At 43.4% G+C, this 20,576-nt stretch overlaps 1 protein-coding gene across 1 annotated transcript in view; it reads right to left on the bottom strand.

Annotated features, from left to right (window-relative positions):
- The window catches only part of WNK3 (WNK lysine deficient protein kinase 3), a 102,345-nt gene extending 84,365 nt beyond the window's left edge, over positions 1–17,980 (bottom strand). Inside the window, exon 1 of the mRNA XM_056850223.1 lies at positions 17,329–17,980. Within this exon, the coding sequence (XP_056706201.1) occupies positions 17,329–17,853 (525 nt within the window). The 5' untranslated portion in view covers positions 17,854–17,980. The remainder of the gene's footprint in view (positions 1–17,328) is intronic.
- Between the last annotated feature and the right edge of the window lie 2,596 nt (positions 17,981–20,576).

Genomic DNA, 20,576 nt, shown 5'->3' with positions numbered 1-20,576 from the left:
TTCGGTGGGGCTGAGGGAACTCTAAGAGAGCTGTGACTGGCCCAAAGTCACCCAGCTGGCTTCATGTGGAGTAGCAGAAAGCAAATCCAGTTCACCAGATTAGCGGCCGCCGCTCGTGTGGAGGAGTGGGGGAATCAAACCCTGTTCTCCAGACCAGAGTCCACCGCTCCAAACCACCGCTATTAACCACTACACCACGCTGGCTCTCTTCTGGACAAGAGGAGGAGCACATAACACTATTGATTTTTGCATCCGCCAGTCTGTAATGCCTGGTAGAAACAGAATGGCTTCGGCAAGTTTTGAGCCCGGGGCGGCGGCTGGGGATCTCTTACTTGCCTTGGGCGAGTGATTAACTGCAAAGCCGCACTACAACTGGATCTTTTACTGCTTCTGCTGCCTCTCCAGCACACAGAACAGACTTCACGCTGTTCTTACCTAGCATTTTCTTGATTAGTTTCCCACCAGCAGGAAGGTAATTTCCTTTGGTGTGCAGATAAAAATTAAGTTGAAAGGGAGAGGTAAAGATTTATCTCAATGAGCGCCACTTTGTTCTTGTCCTGTTGTGGGGGGCCCTGGTCAGGCAGCACACTTATTTCCCATTAGACAAAGACAGATGCCGTATATCCTTGTGTTAAGAAGCACTGCCAAAAAGTGAAAGGACTGGAGTATAAATATGGAGCAACTGCCTCACAGTAGATGTGAGAGCTGCAATCTTCTAAGACTGCCCGTTTCATGTTGACATTAGTGGGCTTTAGGAACAGAAGAACATAAGGGAAGCCCTGCTGGATCAGACCAAGGCCCATCGAGTCCAGCAGCCTGTTCACCCAGTGGCCAACCAGGGGCCTCTAGGAAGCCCCCAAACAAGACAACTGCAGCAGCATTGTCCTGCCTGAGTTCCACAGCACCTAAAAGAATAGGCATGCTCCTCTGATATTGGAGAGAATAGGTATGCATCATGACTAGTAGCCATTTGGACTAGTAGCCATGAATAGCCCCATCCTCCATAAGAACATAAAGAAAGCCCTGCTGGATCAGACCAAGACCCATAGAGTCCAGCAGTCTGTTTACACAGTGGCCAACCAGGTGCCTCTAGAAAGCCCACAAACAAGACGACTGCAGCAGCATTATCCTGCCTGTGTTCCACAGCACCCAATATATTAGGCATGCTCCTCTGATCCAGGAGAGAACAGGTATGCGGAAGAAAAAAGAGGGGAATAAGACCCAACCTAAAAACAGAAGCTGGGTACCCGAGGTTGGGTAAAAGGAAAAATATATACATAGATATATAAATACTGTAAATATAATTTATTGGAAGCGCTATGTAAAGGTTAAAAATATTTTAAAAACATTAAAATATCACAATGGCATATCCTAAGGTTGACATCTGGTTGTGGTTACAGATGTCAACCTTAGGATATGCCATTGTGCTATTTTAATGTTTTTTTTAATATATACACACACACACACACACACACACACACACACACATACATACATATATAAAAATATAAATATGATAGACAGACAGACAGACAGACAGATAGATATCTTGGGTACCCAGAGAATAGGTATGCATCATGACTCGTATCCATTTGGACTAATACCCATGAATACCCCTCTCCTCCATGAACATGTCCACTCCCCTCTTAAAGCCTACCAAGTTGTCAGCCATCACCACCTCCTGAGGCAGGGAGTTCCACAATTTAACTATGCTTTAAAAAGCTTAATTGGGTTACCAGTTACTGCTCCACAACAACAAATGTGTTCTTATCCCATGACGTCTACTTTTCCTTATAAACACTTAATAAGGGACTTTGACAAATGCTTTCTTAAAGTCCGGGTATGCAACAACGATATCCAAATACCCGGCTAATACAAAGCGCCCTCAGACCCGTGGATTATCCAAATGCCTCTCACTGACAAACACACCTATATAAATAATCTCAGCAAACATAGCAGCATTTGAATTAAAACTTGGTCCAAATTCATGACTGCCACCAGAAAACTCTCAACCCATACCCAGAGAACCAGCAGGAGACGACACATGCTGGCAGCAATCACGAATCAGCTTAGAATCATAGAGTTGGAAGGGACCACCAGGGTCATCTAGTCCAACCCCCTGCACAATGCAAGAAATTCACAACTACCTCCCCCACACACACACCCAGTGACCCCCTACTCCATGCCCAGAAGATGGCCAAGATGCCCTCCCTCTCATGATCTGCCTACGGTCATAGAATTAGCATTGCTGACAGATGGCCATCTAGCCTCTGCTTAAAAACCTCCAGGGAAGGAGAGCTCATCATCTCCCAGGGAAGCCTGTTCCACTGAGGAACCACTCTAACTGTCAGAAAGTTCTTCTTAATGTCTAGACAGAATCTCTTTTGATTTAATTTCAACCCGCTGGTTCTGGTCCGACCTTCTGGGACAACAGAAAACAACTCAGCACCCTCCTGTATATGACAGCCCTTCAAGTACTTGAAGATGGTTATCATATCCCCTCTCAGTCTTCTCCTCTCCAGGCTAAACATACCCAGCTCCTTCAACCTTTCCTCATAGGACTTGGTCTCTAGACCCCTCACCATCTTGGTTGCCCTCCTCAGGACATGTTCCAGCTTTTAGAGCATTACTGCTAATAGCTGTATTTCTGGTTGTTAAGGAACGCCAAAAGCAAATCTCTGCAAAACTCGGCTCATGCTGGCAGGAGTCACATGACTCCCTTCGGTGTACATGACCCAGAATCCAGACAAACTGACCATTTTCTGCCTCCCCCCCCCCCCCACTATACCGTTCTCAACTATGCCCCTCTTTTTGGGTGGTAAGTCACATGCTAAGGTAATCCCGTGACTTGGGCCTTAATGGATGATGTTTAAAGAGGATTTATACCAAGGCAGATCTGTTCTAGGTAACAAAAGGAAATCCAAGCAGCATTAGCAGCACTAAGGAAACAAAACATTACCATGCTTTCCATGAAGGAAATGAGATATTAAATTGCTTTTCATAACATTTCAAGAATAGAATTTAGGGAACAATGTCAGAAGTGAAACGAGGGTACATGGAAAGAGCTGTGAGTGTGCATAATACATACGTAACAACCCACACTGTCATACATCTACAGGAACATCATGGCCATAGATGCATGGGAGGTTTTGCCTTGGATTTGCCGCTCTGTAGATGCACATTTTTTTCCCATCCGAGTTCTCAAAACTCAAAAATAAGCCCCCATGCAGAGCTCTAAGAATTCGGACGGAGAAAATGTGCAATCTACAGAGTGGCAAATCCAAGGCAAAACCTCCCATCCATAAATGGCCCATGTGTCTACAGGAACCTCTCTTCCCCCACCCAAAATTAATTTTGGTCTACAACTCTAAGCATAAGTTTAAAAAAAGTGATACAAACACATCTGAAGAGTAAGCATTAAGACAGCTAAGCAGTCTCACGTGGTCATGATCTCATGCGTTTCACAGAGAACTTTAAAATTTATGAAGGATGACAGATGCCTGTTGAAAATAGCTGAAGAAGGAATTAGATATCTGGAATCGCTGTGTCCAGAGACCTCCAAGTTTTCTAAAACTAAATATAGAACAGAATAAACAAGAGCTGGGGGAGATGGCTGTCAGCTCTAATCCCTCTCGTAGATGGACTACAAGCAATTAAAATGAATATTCTACCTGTGTTCTTACATTCTGCTTAAATACCTTACATCATTAAAGCGGTCTACAACAAACTGAAGAAGCACCAACAAAAAGTAAAAGTGTACATCGCGTGGGAGATCTGTGATTGGACCTCCCCATGTTGTCTTTAACACTAAAAAGTAGTCATGGGGAGGTAGGGATTTGGATACAGCGCCACAATGCTGGGAGAGATTTAAAAAAAATATATATTTTACTGATAGGAATTGCCAACTAGAGCCATTATACATACATAATTATAATCAGCATTTTATTCTCTGTTACAGTGAATAAAACCTCCAGGGGAAAATTCTATGGGGGGGAGGAGGTAGAAGAAGAGAGGGTTCAGTCTCCCTTCCCCAGTGCTGCAACCCCAGTTCAAATCCCCCCCTCCTGGCCACTGCTTTTTAAAGTTAAAGGAAATGTTAAAAGGAAATCTTTTCACGGACTTCCTATGAAACTTGTAGTTTAGCCCAAAGACCAATATGGGCAAACTTAAAGGTTTTTTTTGGGGGGGGGGGGGGCTGGAATATTTGTTACCAGTGGGCATCATCAACCAAAAGGGAGACTGCAGCCAAGAAATCAGAAGGAGGTTGAGACTGAGAAGGGCAGCCATGAAGGAACAAGAAAAGGTTCTTAAGTGTAAGGATGTGTCACTGGCCACCAAGATCAAGTTAATGCATGCCATCGTATTCCCTATTACTATGTATAGGTGTGAAAGCTGGACAGTGAAGAAAGCTGATAGGAAGAAAGTAGATTCCTTTGAAATGTGGTGTTGGAGGAGAGTGTTACAGATACTGTGGACCATCAAAAAACAACAACAACGAATCAGAGGGTTATAGATCAAATCAAGCCTGAACTGACCCTAGAAGCTCAAATGACTAAACTGAGGCTGTCGTATTTTGGTCACATTATGAGAAGACAAGAGTCACTGGAAAAGACAGTCATGCTTGGAAAAGTCGAAGGCAGCAGGAAAAAAAGACCCAACAAGAGATGAATTGACTCAATAAAGCAGGGGTGGGGAACGTCAGGCCCGGGGGCCATATAAGGCCCGCGAAATCATTTGGTCCGGCCCTTCATGGGTCCTGGAAGATCTCTAGCTCAGAAGCATGCTGCCCTGCTTGAATCTCTTGGGCCCAGCTGGGGACAGCAGAGCTCAAAAGCGAGTCGCTCTATGTGGCAGACACTCGGAGCCATCTTCGGACGTGCCTCTTGGCTAAATGTTTGTCCAAATATAGCAGGCTAATTTTTAAGTTGATAATTTTGTATGGCCCACAAATGATGTTATAAATATCCAAATGGCCCTTGGCAGAAAAATGGTTCCCCACCCCTGCAATACAGGAAGCCACAGCCCTCAATTTGCAAGATCTGAGCAAGGCTGTCAAAGATAGGACATTTTGGAGGACGTTGATTCATAGGGTCGCCATGAGTCGGAAGCGACTTGACGGCACTTAACACATACACAATGGGCATAGCCAAGTAGCTAAAGCAAAGTGGAAATTACACAGTTTATAGGCAATCACTAAGAATGCCCTTTATCACACCCACAGATAATGGCCAAACAGAGGTTGCAGTGTTACATATGGGTGGAGACAACACACCACATATGGTTTTTATTTTCATCAGAAGAATACTCTTTTTAAAGAGATACAGAATATTATTAGCAGTGATCAGTGCTTTTTGTTAAAAAATAAAAGAGGAGCTATGTTGCACCAATTTCCAGCAGGGTGTAGTGGTTAAGAGAGGTGGTTTCGAGCGGAGGACTCTAATCTGGAGAACCGGGTTCGATTCCCCCACTCCTCCACATCAGCGGCGGAAGCTAATCTGGTGAACCGAGTTGGTTTCCCCACTCCTACACATGAAACCAGGTGGGTGACCTTGGGCTAGTCACAGCTCTCTCAGCCCCACCGACCTCACAGGCTGCCTGTTGTGGGGAGGGGAAGGGAAGGTGATTGTAAGCCGGTTTGATTCTCCCTTAACTGGTAGAGAAAGTAGGCATATGAAAACCAACTCTTCTTCTTCCACCAATTCTCCCCTCAGCACTTGGAAGAGCCCCTTTAAAAGGTGCTGGTACTCAGTACCAGTTAGTACCACCACACCAAAAAATAAAGCCCTGATAATGGTATAATATACAAGCAAATATTATTACCTTTGAGAAAATAATTAACTCACGCTCTTTAAAATCAGCTTATGAACATTGCTGGGTTTGGGTCTGACTATCAAATATAAAATGTAAACCATAATTAATTTTTGCTGTTTGTGGCAAAAAAATTCTGTCAACAAAAAGTTTTACACAGTGGCACAAGTACCACAGAGAAAAATGTTTTTGAATCACTCATTGCAGGAATGAGGATTTATATTCCTTTGCGTAGACTGATTATTATATTTAATAAACGCTTATGTGACTTTCTTACTTGGCTGGCCGGAATCTGACCTAAAGCCAGAAGTTTCTAGTTTGCCTGTAAGAAAGGGCATCCAGGATGCTGAAGCTAGAACTGCTGTCACAAGATGCTATTGTCTGAGTGATCTAAGTTTACTTTAGCTGAGTACACTGTTTGCTGAAGATGGATTATGCTACCTGGTCTTACAGAAGCTACTGTAGTAAAGAAATCAAAGTTTTCCTTAGGTCAGGTGCTGATCAGATTTGTACTCAGGGAAAAGGCTTTGTAAAACTGAGCTTCTACTCTAAAACGATTCTTCCAGATAGTGAAAGACTTGAGGACCATTCAATACGTGACCCAATAAATATGCAAAAATGCCGATTTAAGAATCATAGAGTTGGAAGGGACCACCAGGGTCATCTAGTCCAAACCCTGCACAATGCAGGAAATTCACAACTACCTCCCCCCCCCCACACCCCTAGTGACCAGAAGATGGCCAAGATGCCTTCTCTCTCATCATCTGCCTAAGGTCACAGAATCAGCATTGTTGAGGAGAGCCATTATAAAGAAGAAGAGTTGGTTTTTATATGACAACTTTCTCCACCATTTAAGGAAGAATCAAACAGGCTTACAATCACCTTCTCTTCCTCTCCCCACAACAGTCACCCTGTGAGGTAGGTGGGACTGAGAGAGCTGTGACTAGCCCAAGGTCACCCAGCTGGCTTCAAGTGGAAGAGTGGGGAAACACATCCAGTTCACCATATTAGAGTCCGCCACTCATGTGGAGGAGCGGAGAACCAGGTTGGAGTCCACTGCTCCAAGCCACAGCTCTTAATCACTACACCACACTGGCTCAGGTTCGAAAAGAATTATTCAGGCATCTTGCTCCCAAAAATGATGGTTTATTTGCAAATTATTGTTCTTTGGATAGATTGCTCCCTGCCAGATCGTACATATAATTTTAATAAATAATCTGAAGGTTGACTGGTATATTCCAAACTGGTGCCAGAAACAAGAGAAACTGCGGATGGGCATCCTCTGCAATTTAGTGTTTGCTGTTTGTGGCAAAAAAAATTCTGCCAACAAAAAGATTTACACAGTGCCACAGAGGAAAAATGTTCTTGAAACACACATTGCAGGAATGGGGATTTATATTCCTTTGCATAAAGACAACCACGTTTATCTCAAATCACCAGGACTTTCTGTCTGTATGCTTGCTTGGAAGTGTGTTGACTTCCATAAGTAGGTGGAATTTGCTGCCAAGGCTTCTTGAAGCTAAAGGGAAAAAAGAAGACAGTTTCCCCCGCTTGGTTTATAATTAGGGTTTTTTTTTCCAGCGACAATTTATCAGTCAGACAATATTGTTTTGATTGCGGTCCAATTTCTGTATAGAAGGGGAGTAATCCTAAACATGTTTACTCAAGATTGTACTGAAAGGATCTAGCTTAAAGGAGAATGAAGGTTTTTTCCCCCTTTTCTTCAAAAAATCTTTATAAAAGATTATCTGATTCTTTTAACTATCTACAAATCTTGTTGGTTTTTTTCATGGCCTAGAAAGAAATAAGGTCAAAAGCAAACAGCCTGGAGATAGTTATGTTTCCCATCTACCTCAGTTTAAAAGAGACAAACAGCAATCCTAAGGGGCTCAGGAGCGGGCTGACCCTTACACCGGCGTAAGGGATCGATATGGCAGTGCAAACCCTCAGTGCCGCTGCACCACACTCAGACACTGGCACAGCCCCACAGCCGCAGGCCGTCAGCGCAACTGAGGTGCAGCCCCCAGTGCTGCTGCGGTTGTGGGCGGTTCATGGGGTGTGGACAGAGTCAGTTGACTCCCTAAGCCCTTTCAGCCTGGGACTACCCCCTGGCAGTGGCGCTCCTTCAAAAAACACAGACATCAATAGGCGCCAATGGTATGCAAAAATCAAGTGCCCTCCCACTGCAGTGGCTACGCCCATGAGACCCCCCCCCCAAGCAGCTAAGTATGCCACCGACAGGTGCAACCAATCATCTCCCTTTCCTGCAGAGGCCAATTTTATTTGTGCTATAGCATGCATTGTGTGTGCGTTGTGTGCTGTCAAGTCGCTTCCGACTCATGGCGACCCTATGAATCAGTGTCCTCCAAATGTACTATCTTTGACAGCCTTGCTCAGGTCTTGCAAACTGAGGGCTGTGGCTTCCTTTATAGAGTCCATCCATCTCTTGTTGGGTCTTCCTCTTTTCCTGCTGCCCTCAACTTTTCCTTGCATGACTGTCTTGTCTAGTGACTCTTGTCTTCTCATAATGTGACCAAAATATGATAGCCTCAGTTTAGTAATTTTAGCTGCTAGGGTCAGTTCAGGCTTGATTTGATCTATAACCCACTGATTTGGTTTTTTGGGGGTTTTTTTTGCAAGTCCACGGTATCCGTAACACTCTCCTCCAACACCACATTTCAAAGGAATCTACTTTCTTCCTGTCAGCTTTCTTCACTGTCCAGCTTTCACACCCATACATAGTAATAGGGAATACGATGGCATGAATGAACTTGATCTTGGTGGCCAGTGACACATCCTTACACTCAAGAACCTTTTCTTGTTTCTTCATGGCTGCCCTTCCCAGTCTCAATCTCCTTCTTATTTCTTGGCTGCAGTTCTCCCTTTTGGTTGATGATGGAGCCACGGAATAGAAAGTCTTCAACAATTTCAATTTCCTCATTGACAACCTTAAAGTTGTGTAATTCTCCTGTAGTCATTACTTTTGTCTTCTTGATGTTCAGCTGTAGTCCTGCTTTGGCATTTTCTCTTTTAACTTTCAGCAGTAGTTGTTTCAAGTCTTCGCTATTTTCTGCCAGTAATGTAGTATCTTTGGCATATCTCAAATTGCATGCATTATATACAAATTAATCTTTTCTAGCAGGAGTTAGAAAAAAAGATTCTTAAGCATAAGGATGTGTCTCTGGTGACCAAGATCAAGATTTCATACTATGGTATTTCCCCAGTACTATGAATGGATGTGAAAGCTGGACAATGAAGAGAGCTGTCAAGAAGAAAAGGGATTCATTTGAAATGTGGGGTTGGAGGAGGGTTTTACGGATACTGTGGGCCGCCAAAAAGACAAATAAGTGGACTCAAGATCACATCAAGACTGAATGTTTCCTAGAAGACAATATGACAAAACTGGAGATCTCATATTCCGGTCACATCAAGAGAAGACAAGACTCTCTGAAAATGACAATAATGCTAGAAAAAGTTGAGGGCAACAGGAAAAAGAGAAAGACCTAACATGACAGGGGTTGAGTCAATAAAGGAAGACCTAAGCAAGGCTGTTAAGGGTAGGACGTTTTTGAGGTCACTGATTCACAGGGTTGCCAAAAATTAGAGGAGAGGGGAAGGGCTGTGGCTCAGTGGTAGAACATCTGCTTGACATGCGGACTGTTTCAGGTGCAATCTCTGGCACCTCCAGTTTAAAAGATGAGGCAGTAGGTGACGTGAAATACCTCTGCCTGAGGCCCTGGGGAGGGGCTGTGGCTCAGTTTGTAGAGTATCTGCTTGGCATGCAGAAGGTCCCAGGTTCAATCCCTGGCATCTTCCCTTAAAGGGACTAGGCAAGTAGGTGATGTGAAAAACCTCCGCCTGAGACCTTGAAGAGCCGCTGTTGGTCTGAGTAAACTAAACAATACTGACTTTGATGGACCAAGGGTCTGGTTCAATATAAGACAGCTTCATGTGGAAGCAACTCAATGACACATAACACACACAATCCAATGTAGAGGACACATAGAACCTAAAGTCACAGACATTTTTTAAAACCTTGAGGGTTTCTTTAATCATGTAACCTGTTGCTTGGGGGGGGGGGAACCAAACCCTTTCAATAAGTATTTCCCTTTGGCAATAAATGAATGCAACAGCAGCAAAGACACCTTGGGAGAAAATATAATTTTGTCAGTTTCACTCTAAATGCTAATTTCAGTTTCCTTTTCAGTGTAATTGGGAGGGGGGTTTAAAAATGACTCCCAACACCACTGACATACAACTGTGCAATTTACAAAAAAAATTACAAGGAAAATAATGAAGCACCACTACAGGGCAATAAACATTACCACCAAGGAAGCCATAGCATATGGCTTCATGGAAGATTGAAAGCAGTTTTACCCAATTTTTCCCACTCCCCTGGGTCAATTTAACCCAATTTTTGGGACAATTAAGGAAGACTCAATTGTTGCAATTCTCTTATGACTCACGCTAGATTTACTCTTCTTATGTCTTTGGTGGAATGTTTTGCCCTCTGGTCTCCTCCTATCCACTGAAGGGTAATATCCACAGGCTCATTCCTGTCCACATGCTTATTGATGCTTTCCAAAAACTCTAATAGGTTAGTGAGACAGGACCTACCCTTACAGAAGCCATGTTGGGTTTTGCCCAGCAGACCTTGTCCTTCTATATGCTTGATTCTATCTTTAATAATGCTTTCCACTAATTTACCCGGAACAGACTAGCAGAAAATATGAAATTGCTTCCTAGGGAAAAACAACAACAGCAATCACTCAAAAGATCACCACCACACTGTCAAGAGAATCATTATGAGGATGGGTCCATGCAGCAGGACCTGACCATAGAGTCTGAGGAGGGTGATCTGATGTAAATCTTGAGGTCAATTTAAACCATTGACTTAGATCAACCATTTCCATGTATTACTCAAATACTTGCTAAACCAGCCATGGAAAAAATACTGTTTTAAAAAGGAGCAAAGCCTTTCTGCAGCCTCTGAGGATACAGCAGAAGTTTCTTAAATATTTAACTCTCTGTGTGTGTATGCATGTGTGCATATGTGTGTGTTAAGTACCATCAAGTCGCTTCCAACTCATGGTGACCCTCTGAATCAGTGTCCTCCAAAACGTCCTATCTTTAACAGCCTTGCTCAGGTCTTACAAACTGAAGGCTGTGGCTTCCTTTGCAGAGTCAATCCCTCTCTTGTTGGGTCTTCCTCTTTTCCTGCTGCCTTCAACCTTTCCTAGCATTATTATTTAACTTAGTTTAACAATACATTGCATGCTATATTTTTAGTTAACTTAATGCTTGTGCCCCTGAACTTGCAACACTGATGGGTTTTCGTATACAGATACTGGTTAGAATCAACACTAGCACGTGCTGCTTCTTTCCACTGTTCCCTTTTGCTTTAGATGTTTTCCCCACATTGTTTTTGAGAAATGTAGCTTTTCAGACATTTGTAAGAGGGGCATAAATTATTTTCAAGTATATGTTTACATTAAAATCAGATGTGAAACCATTTTTAAGTCTCTTACAGCTAAACCTTAATTTTTTAAGGTTCAATTTTTTAAAATCATTTATTTTTTTTATCTGGCAGGGATTCAGTTTGTGCATCATATACACTATTCTCTATCCACAGAGCAGAATCACATGTTAACCATAACAACCAGCAAAGAAGCCTCTTCAGCTGCAATCCTACAGACACTTTCTTGGGAGTAAACCCCACTCAATAACATGGGGTTTACTTGTGAGTAGACTGCCTCCTTCGTATTGCTCCCATCAATAGGCCAGAGAAAGCGGTGTGATCCTGGGAGCAATCCTAAGGAGCTCAACTTAAACGTAATTTATATGTTATTCAGTGGTGCACGCTCCCAGGAAAGTGTCCTTAGAACTGCAGAGTTGGTTTTTATATGCCGACTTTCTCTACCACTTAAGGAAGGATCATACTGGCTTACAATTACCGTCCCTTCCCCTCCCCACAACAGACACCCTGTGAGGTAGGTGAGGCTAAGAGAGCTCTCAGAGAACTATGATTAGCCCAAGGTCACCCAGCTGGCTTCGTGTGTAGGAGTGGGGAAACAAATTCAGTTCACCAGATTAGCCTCGGCCACTCATGTGGAGGACTGGGGAATCCAACCCGGTTCTCCAGATCAGAGTCCACCGCTCCGAACCACCGCTCTTAACCACTACACCACACCGGCTCTGCTCTCTGCAAAGTAATGGTAAAGCCAGGAATAGAACCCAGATTATGCCCTGCCCTCTGAAACAATTTGGGTAAGGGATGCAGGCAGTGCACAAAGCATTCTTCTCAGAGGGCTGGTCATCTGTGGAATTTGCTATCGCAGCAAGAGTTTCAAGTTTAATGCTTTCATTTATGTTTCAAGAAAGGAGCCAAGTCGCTTTGCAGACCGGGGTTACATGCAGTTGACTACATAAGTCTTGGGTTGAATTCATTCCCTGTAAACTAGATCCATCAGAAAGTCTTCACATAAATTTATCCATTGAAGTAATTAAATAGTGAGGAAATACAGCCGGTGAAGTTTTTCATGCTTTCTTAAGTATCCAGTCCTAAACACAATTCTACTGCTTCCGACACACCTGACATCCACGGAGATAGATCACGATGGGTAGCCGTGTTAGTCTGTCACTAGCAGTAGAAAAGAGCAGGAGTCCAGTAGCACCTTCGTGAGCCACAGATCACTTCTTCGGATACACATCCTTCTTCAGCTGACATCCAGTTCAACAGACTAAACACATGAACCTGTCTTACACTGAATCAGACCCTGGGTCCATCAAAGTCAGTATTGTCTACTCTGACTGGCAGCAGCTCTCTAGGGTCTCAGGGGGAGGTCTTTCCCATCACCTGCTTGCGTAGTCCCTTTAACTGGAGATGCCGGGGATTGAACCTGGGACTTTCTGCATGCCAAGCAGATGCTCTACTACTGAACCACAGCCCCTCCCCCAGGTCTAAAAAAAAAAACAGGTCTCAAATGCTAACCTGGTATCATCAGATTTTAAGATCATCCAATCCAACAATCTTGCTAAAAAAACACCTTTACTGTTTTCAGAGGTCAATTTTTGTGTACTTCCTGCCTATCTATGAACCAGGAACGGAAACACCCGTCTGTCTGCAAGATGCCCTTCACTTCAGGGAGAAAGGATATGGATTGTGGTGCAGGATCTAAAAAGACTAAAAAATTTTTGGTGGGGTATGAGTTTTCGTGAGCCACAGACCACTTCTTCAGATACATATCCTTCTTCAGCTGACATCCAATGCAACAGACTCAAAAACACGTCTCAAATGCAAACCTGGCATCATCAGATTTTAAGATCATCCAATCCAACAATCTTGCTAAATAACACCTTTACTGTTTTCGGTAGAGTGCTGCAGGAAAGGATATGGATCGTGGTGCAGGATCAATGCCCATTGTAACTGATAAGGTAATGGTACAGATTTGCTTTAAACTCAGCCACCGGCACAGAGGAGTTGTTTAGATACACGGCATGGAAAATTCTGACAGGCTTAGGCTGAACTAGCTATGGAGGAGATTAAACCAATTATTAAGCCTACAGTAGTTATTCCGCCACCCACTGATGGGTTTATGGGGGGGGGGAACAACCACTCACTGTTTTTTGAATCATAGCTGCTCAACTCAATTTTCCATGACAAAGAAAACTCAAGTAACGACCTAGCTTGTTTTAAAAAACTGCACTTTCTCTCTGAATAGTCTTTCCAGGGCATTTACCAGCTTGCTATTCACTATCACTGCTTATCTGTCCTCAAAGCAGGGCTACCATAGGGAAAACAGACAAATCCCCCTACAGAAAGACAGGAAAATGGGGCTTAGATCTAACTTGTTAAGGGAACTAGCACTTGGACAACAGAAAATACCTAATAATCTCATTTTCTTTAACATCACAATCTGTTGGTCTGTCTTTTCCTCCTCGTGTTGCCAACCTGGGCAGATAAGGGTGGCAACGTGCAAAGGAGGACTGAATTCCTTTATCTTGTCTTCTCTGCATTTTCCAAAATTCTCTGCTCTCCAACTACTCATGGTTGGAGACCCCTGTGCTTCTTTGCATCTTTTCACTCTGTAAGCAGGAGCAATAACATCCAAAACTGGGAAGAGAATGAAAGATAACAGACTGGAGAATCTGCACCCTTTCTCCAGAGAAAACAGCACAACAAACGCCTCTTTTCCCCAAAAACAGCAAACAGAAATAGGACTACTTCCCCCTGCCTTTGTGACACTCACAGAAGCTATTACACCAATCACCATCTGCACCTCTGACCTATTTGCATGCTTAGCAGCCAAGGGACAAAGACTAAGAGGCATGGTGGGGAGAGTCAACAAGGCACATGGGCACACACAGGTGAGTGATAACTAGCGCAGCTAGTGTCAGTAAACACAACTTAGCAATAGTACAGCATCTAAGAAAGCATGAACTTATTCCCCAAGATCTGAGACAAACAAATACAAGAATATATATCTCATTATGCAAGGACTAATCCATCCTAGGCCATGGCTTGGATCCTAACTAAACTGGCAATTTCCAGAGTTTTCTCCTACTCAATGTAGTTCCCCTACATCTCCAGTTCTTCCTGGGAGAACAGCAGCATTTCATGGATATTGGTGGCTTGCAGTGGAAGGCAGTAAAGTTCCATTCTGCTGATGGAAAATCTGGCCTGGATCCCACCCCACATCTCCAGAACATTTTGTGGGTATTATGCTACAACAACCTTAGGGATAGGCTACAGCTGTATAGGTTTGGAAGGAAGAGTAGAGGGGCCTATGGTCAGAGTGCAGATGGAAGAGAGGGTCCCAAAATACCAAAAAGTGAGAGGGGATAAAGGGGGCAAGGAAAAGAAAGGTATCCATGTGGAAAAGGCAGTTGGAGTTGGAACTTATCCACCCACTTAAGAAGAAGAAAGAAGAAGAGTTGGTTTTTATATGCTGACTTTCTCCACCACTTAAGGAAGACTCAAACCGGCTTACAATCACCTTCCCTTTCTCTCCCCACAACAGACACCCTGTGAGTTAGGTGGGGCTGAGAGAGCTAAGACAGCTGTGACTAGCCCAAGGTCACCCAGCTGGCTTCATGTGTAGGAGTGAGGAAACCAACCTGGTTCTCCAGATTAGAATCCACCACTCATGTGGAGGAGCCGGTAATCAAACCTGGTTCTCCAGGTCAGAGTCCACCGCCCCCAACCACCGTTCTTAACCACTACACCATGCTAACTTTAATTTTATAGCCACATTTCTATTCAAACTCTCACTTTTGGGCGGGCACCATGCTAAGAAAATGTGATCTAGAAAATAGTTTTTAAAGTACATGGACAGCTGAACTGCTAAAGTGAAGAGAAGTTGGCCCTCAGCAATATCTGCTCGTGGTACTGCAATTTATTTCCTACACTCCATTCCAAAAACAACACATCCTGGTTGAATGAGTACGCTGTCACTTGACATGGTCAATACAGAGTTGCATCATAAAAAGTTTATATAAAATAATGCCAAATGCCTCAGGTGAGATTGTATCATAGGCAAACACTGTGGCCAGGAAGTTGGAACTGACGTGCTTACAGAAGACATTCTGCAACCAGAAATATCCCAGCATTGCAACTGGAATAAACAGATGATAATCGACATGAGTTAAGATGCAATCCTTATTTAGGTTGAATTATGTGTTTATTTGAGAATCTGTTTTACTTTTCAAATGTTCTCCCTTTTTTTTGTTGTCGCCACAAATTAGGTAAAAGGTTTCTAAGCTGTGGGGAGGGGCTGTGGCTCAGTTTGTAGAGCATCTGCCTGGCATGCAGAAGGCCCCAGGTTCAATCCCCAGCATCTCCAGTTAAAGGGACTAGGCGAGTAGGTGATGTGAAAGACCTCCGCCTGAGACCCTGGAGAGCCGCTGCTGGTCTGAGTAGACAATACTGACTTGGATGGACCAAGGGTCTGATTCAGTTTACGGCAGCCACTAACATTTCAGAACTGACAAAGTATGCACAACAAAGACTGGTTGAGAGAACTGTGCCTGTGTCCCAACAGATTCCATCTGGCTTCTAGGCATGTAACTGGAAATGCCACAAGTTCAGAGCTGCAGCTATGAGGACACATGAAGCTGTCTTATACTGAATCAGACCCTCAGTCCATCAAAGTCAGTATTGTCTACTCAGACTGGCAGTGGCTCTCCAGGGTTTCAGGCAGGGGTCTTTCACATCACCTACTTGCCTAGTTCCTTTAACTAGAGATGCCTGGGATTCAACCTAGGACCTTCGGCATGCCGAGCAGATGCTCTACCACTGAGCCACGTCCCCTCCCCAACTAACTACTAAGGACTACTAACTTTCTTTTTAAAAGCATTTTAAGTCTCTCAGTATTTCGTATCAGTTGATGGGTTTCATATGAGAAGCAATAGCCTACCCTTCACAGTAAGGTGTCGTTAGCAGCTAGGTTCCTGTACATCTCCAAATGTAAACCTTCCAAACGCTGGACCGAATCACATGTCTCTAAGTATTGTACAGATATGCATACGAGTGATTATGCACAGGTGACTGAAAGAATGCATCAGCACTGTTTTATGAGTAAATAGTAAATTAGTCCCCGTGTAGGGAGCTTGCAGACGAAAAAGTTATTGCTAAAAATAACAATGTTAAGTACCATAACAAATGTAGGCCACCGAGGTAGAAAGCTACATATGTATATCTCTTTTTTAGATTTAATAATATTAAATTTGTATAACCATTTATTTTTCAGATATTATAGTTGATGATATAGTTAATGATAGAAGTATAATGCAATAGCTATCAAGTTTCACACTGTTGTTAATTTTGCTGGAGAGGGAAGATAATTATATATAGCCCCCACACGGTTTAAAAGATGTATTTACTTGTAAGATTTAGACATTAATGCTGGATAGTATAAAATGATGTATCTTCGCTCACAGGGTTGTGGATGAAGATCCTGTTTTAGGCATGGAGCACTGATTATGTATATCAGTGGTTCCCAAACTATCGGGCCACCGCCCCCTTGGTTCCACAAACTCAACCCCAGCGCCCCTTACCTTATCCTGTAAAAAGCATTATTCAAAATAGGGGTTTGCATGACTCAATAAAGAAGATAATAACAATAAAATTTCAAAACAGTAACAATTAATTGCACATCTATTCAAAATCAAATTAAAACTTTCTAGTTGAAATTTATTCAACAAAACTGATGAACTTGATCCCTTCAAAGTCTGGAAGAAAATTCTGATAGTTTCTGCCAAATTTGCCAGCCTGGTGCCATAGCTTGTTCTATTGTAAATCAGTGAACAACACAGTTGAAGGGGCCCGCCTCTAGAGCCCCCCTGCTGCCCCCTTGCCTCTTAGTGGCCCCCTAGGTAATCCCACCGCCCCCCAGGGGGTGGTACTGCCTACTTTGGGAACCACTGATGTATATGGAGTGTGTGTTGTATGATGTATGTGTTGTTTCTATGTTGTTTGGAAAATTAAAAAAAAATTTTTTAAGGGAATATATCTGCACTAACCTGCAGTTCGCACCATGCAACTTCCACCCAGGTTTCTGTGTCCAGACCCTTGAAGACGGTTTTGAAGGCCCCTCTCCCCAGTTCAATGTCAAATTTCAGGAATCTCCCGCCCGGTGACGTCGCCACGGCCTTCATCTCCGCTTCCTCCTCTATCTCCTTCTTGGTCCTTTCCTTGGATGCTTCCAAATTCACCTTCAAGCCGTGTTCGTTTCGGGTCTCCTGCCCTGCCACCAGGGTGCCAACAACCAGATGGCTTACCCTCTGGCCGCCCACCGCAAACAGCTCTGTGCCGTCCCTCGGGGCAGGCTCCAAGACCTTTTCGTCCTCCATTATCTCCACGCTCTTTCGGAAGAACCTCTTCCTCTCCGTGGCCGGCCCCCCAACGGCAGGTGCGTGGACCGCCTCTTTGGTCCTAGCCTCCATGGTCAAAGCAGCATCACCGGAAGAGTCCTGGCATTCCAGAGAAACTCCATCAGGTTTCTCCGACTCCTCTGTGCTGGCTGATTCACCGGAGTCCGTAGCCATGACACAGCAGAGCCTTGGCACTCGGATGTGTTAAGTGTTTCCCTTCCTCTTCACTTCAGGCACATCATGAGTAGCTGCGATATTACCAGGACTTACTTCCTCTCAGATTATCATAAGATTCCCATGGCAACCTGTAACAAGGGGGGGGGGGAGAAAACAGGATCATTTCAGAAGTTGAAATGCAAAGCCGGCACCAAAAAATGCAGCTTCGGTTAACTCCCCTTCCTTAACGCCAGGCAACACAATCCTGGCTTTTTTGTTTAATGTAAACTTCTCATTTGTTGAACTTTGTGAGAGTTGCATGCAATGTAAATTACAGGCTATATAATATTGGCTTTGATATTTCGCTTTCTCGTCATGTTATAATAATTTATACAGCGCCTTTGACCGCTTGACAAATGAATGGAACTTGCTGACCTAGATATTTCTCTTCCCCTCCTGACCCCTCCAACTCAACAACAATTGTAAATTAATTCAGCCAACTGCCAAAGCTGATGAATGCTGAAGTTCTCACACAACCTCTCCCCCTCTCTCATCTTCCAATGTATTGTTTGCATGACAGCATTAAGGGAGGGGCTGTTGCTCAGTGGTAGCGCCTCTGCTTGCCATGTAGAAGGTCCCAGGTTGGATCCCCGGCATCTCCACTTAAAGGGACTAGGCAAGTAGCTGATGTGAAAGACCCCTGCCTGAGACCCTGGAGAGCCGCTGCCTGTCTGAGTAGACAATACTGACTTTAATGGACCAAGGGTCCATTAGTAGAAGGCAGCTTCATGTGTTCAACATTGCCTACACTGAAGTAAAAGCAAGACTCCAATCTTGCTGAGATAGTTATAAACCCCACCTGAGTCTACAGCTTCATTGTGCCTAGAACTATCTAATTTTTAAAAAGAGGTTCCCTTCATGCAAAACCTCTGATTAAAAACGAAACAAGATCTGCAAACCGAGGTCACGCTGCTTACCCAAGGTCATAAAATAGTATGGGAACCATGAGCAACCCCCCGCTTTTCTCGACCAGAATTCCTAACAGATAAAAACCAGAAGCCAGTTAACAGCTTCTCTTTAGACTCCACTCTCCTTTCGTCCTTCCCTGACCACAATCACTCCTTATGAATTCAATAAAAGAAGCAGTTTTATTTTTATGTCCTCAATGTGTATTGTGGATGCTTAATTATTAAATCCAGATAAACTGGTATTTCCGGCTGGTGCATTGTATTATGGAAGGAAACACTGACCACAGAACTTGGGATCTTGTATGCGGTTAAAGATGTTTTTTTTTAAGAGCTTTCTAAATGCGAAAAAGAAAAATCCATTGCTCAATGGAAATGCATTTAATTAGCCAGTACGTTGCAACAACAAAACTCCAAGTGAACGGATGAGTTAATGGACTGTTCAAATCCCGAGACTTACAGTCATACACCATGTTTATTTACAAATTTGGAGGGGTGCCGTGTTGCAACATAGGCACGTCTACTCAGCACCCATGCGCGAGCCAAAATCCTCCACTCCCCTTTGCAAGCTAAGCAATCAAAGGCTTTTGCGTATATAATTTGTTTCTGACACAACCCAGTCTAACACGTGCTGTTTATCGGGCATTTAATCTCTCGGCAAAAAAGTTCAGCCATTCATATTGGGGAAGGGTGGGGAGCGGAGGCAGAAAAGCTGGATTTTTATCAGATAGCATACCAGCTACCTGAGATGACCATGAGGAAATGTGCTGTCAAGCAGCCAAGCAGAAGGCACATAACACAAAGTTCCTAAGAAGGCTATTCTCACAGAACTTCCATGGGAAGCTAGCCCCCGTATCGCCCCTGAGCATCTTTCAAGCCAAAGACCTGGTCCCCCATTGGACACTGTTTTCTGGAAGAAATGGCAAATTTTGAACAGGTGGCCAAAAAGCGGAAAAAGGGATAAGGGGGGAAATACCAAACCTGTTTTACCTTCTGAGCTTTAACAGTCTGAAATATCATATCAGAATACCATCATTCTTCTTAACCATGTAAACACTACTATTAACATTCACTAAATAGTTTCTAAAATAATTCTCTACACTCTTTGTTATTAATAAGTGTTCATGGCATGTGAGTTGTAATCATATAAGGGTTGCCATTTTATCATAAATTCACCCATTGAGTTCATTTTTTATCATGTGAGTTAATCTGACCATTAATGGAAAATCAAGGAGTTTGCTACTCCATTCTGTAATATCTGGTGTTATTTTAGATTTCCAATGTCTGGCATAGACAATCTTGGCAGCAGATGTTGCATATTGGTAAAATTCTTTGTTGATGGAGTTCACTTGGGGAGGGGTTATATCCAACAGCATATATTTAGGATGTAATTCAAAATTTACCCTTAACATTGTCTGTATTTCTCTATGAATTTTTCGCCAACGCTTTTGACTGTTAGTGCAGGTCCCCCATTGGACAATGTTTTCTGGAAGAAACGGCAAATTTTGAACAGGTGGCTTTTTAATAGGGAAAGGGATAGTTATCTGAATAGAGAAGCAAGGCATTTCAGGGGGGGTGATACAGAACCACCTTGCTTTTGAACAAACAGTCATGTGACATTTATCGAGGCCCAGACTTTCCTGGGCTACAGCTCACTTCATCAGATGCATGGACTGGGCGCCGGCTCCGGAAAGCATACGCTACAATAAATTTATCAGTCTTTAGGGTGCTGCAAAACTCTGAGTAATTTTGGCTGCACTCAGATATCACATTTAA

This window comes from Euleptes europaea, chromosome 1, assembly GCF_029931775.1.
Source record: "Euleptes europaea isolate rEulEur1 chromosome 1, rEulEur1.hap1, whole genome shotgun sequence".
Classification (NCBI taxonomy): Eukaryota; Metazoa; Chordata; class Lepidosauria; order Squamata; family Sphaerodactylidae; genus Euleptes; species Euleptes europaea.
Note: the sequence above shows the minus strand (reverse complement) of the source record. Positions and strands in the feature narration are given on the sequence as shown.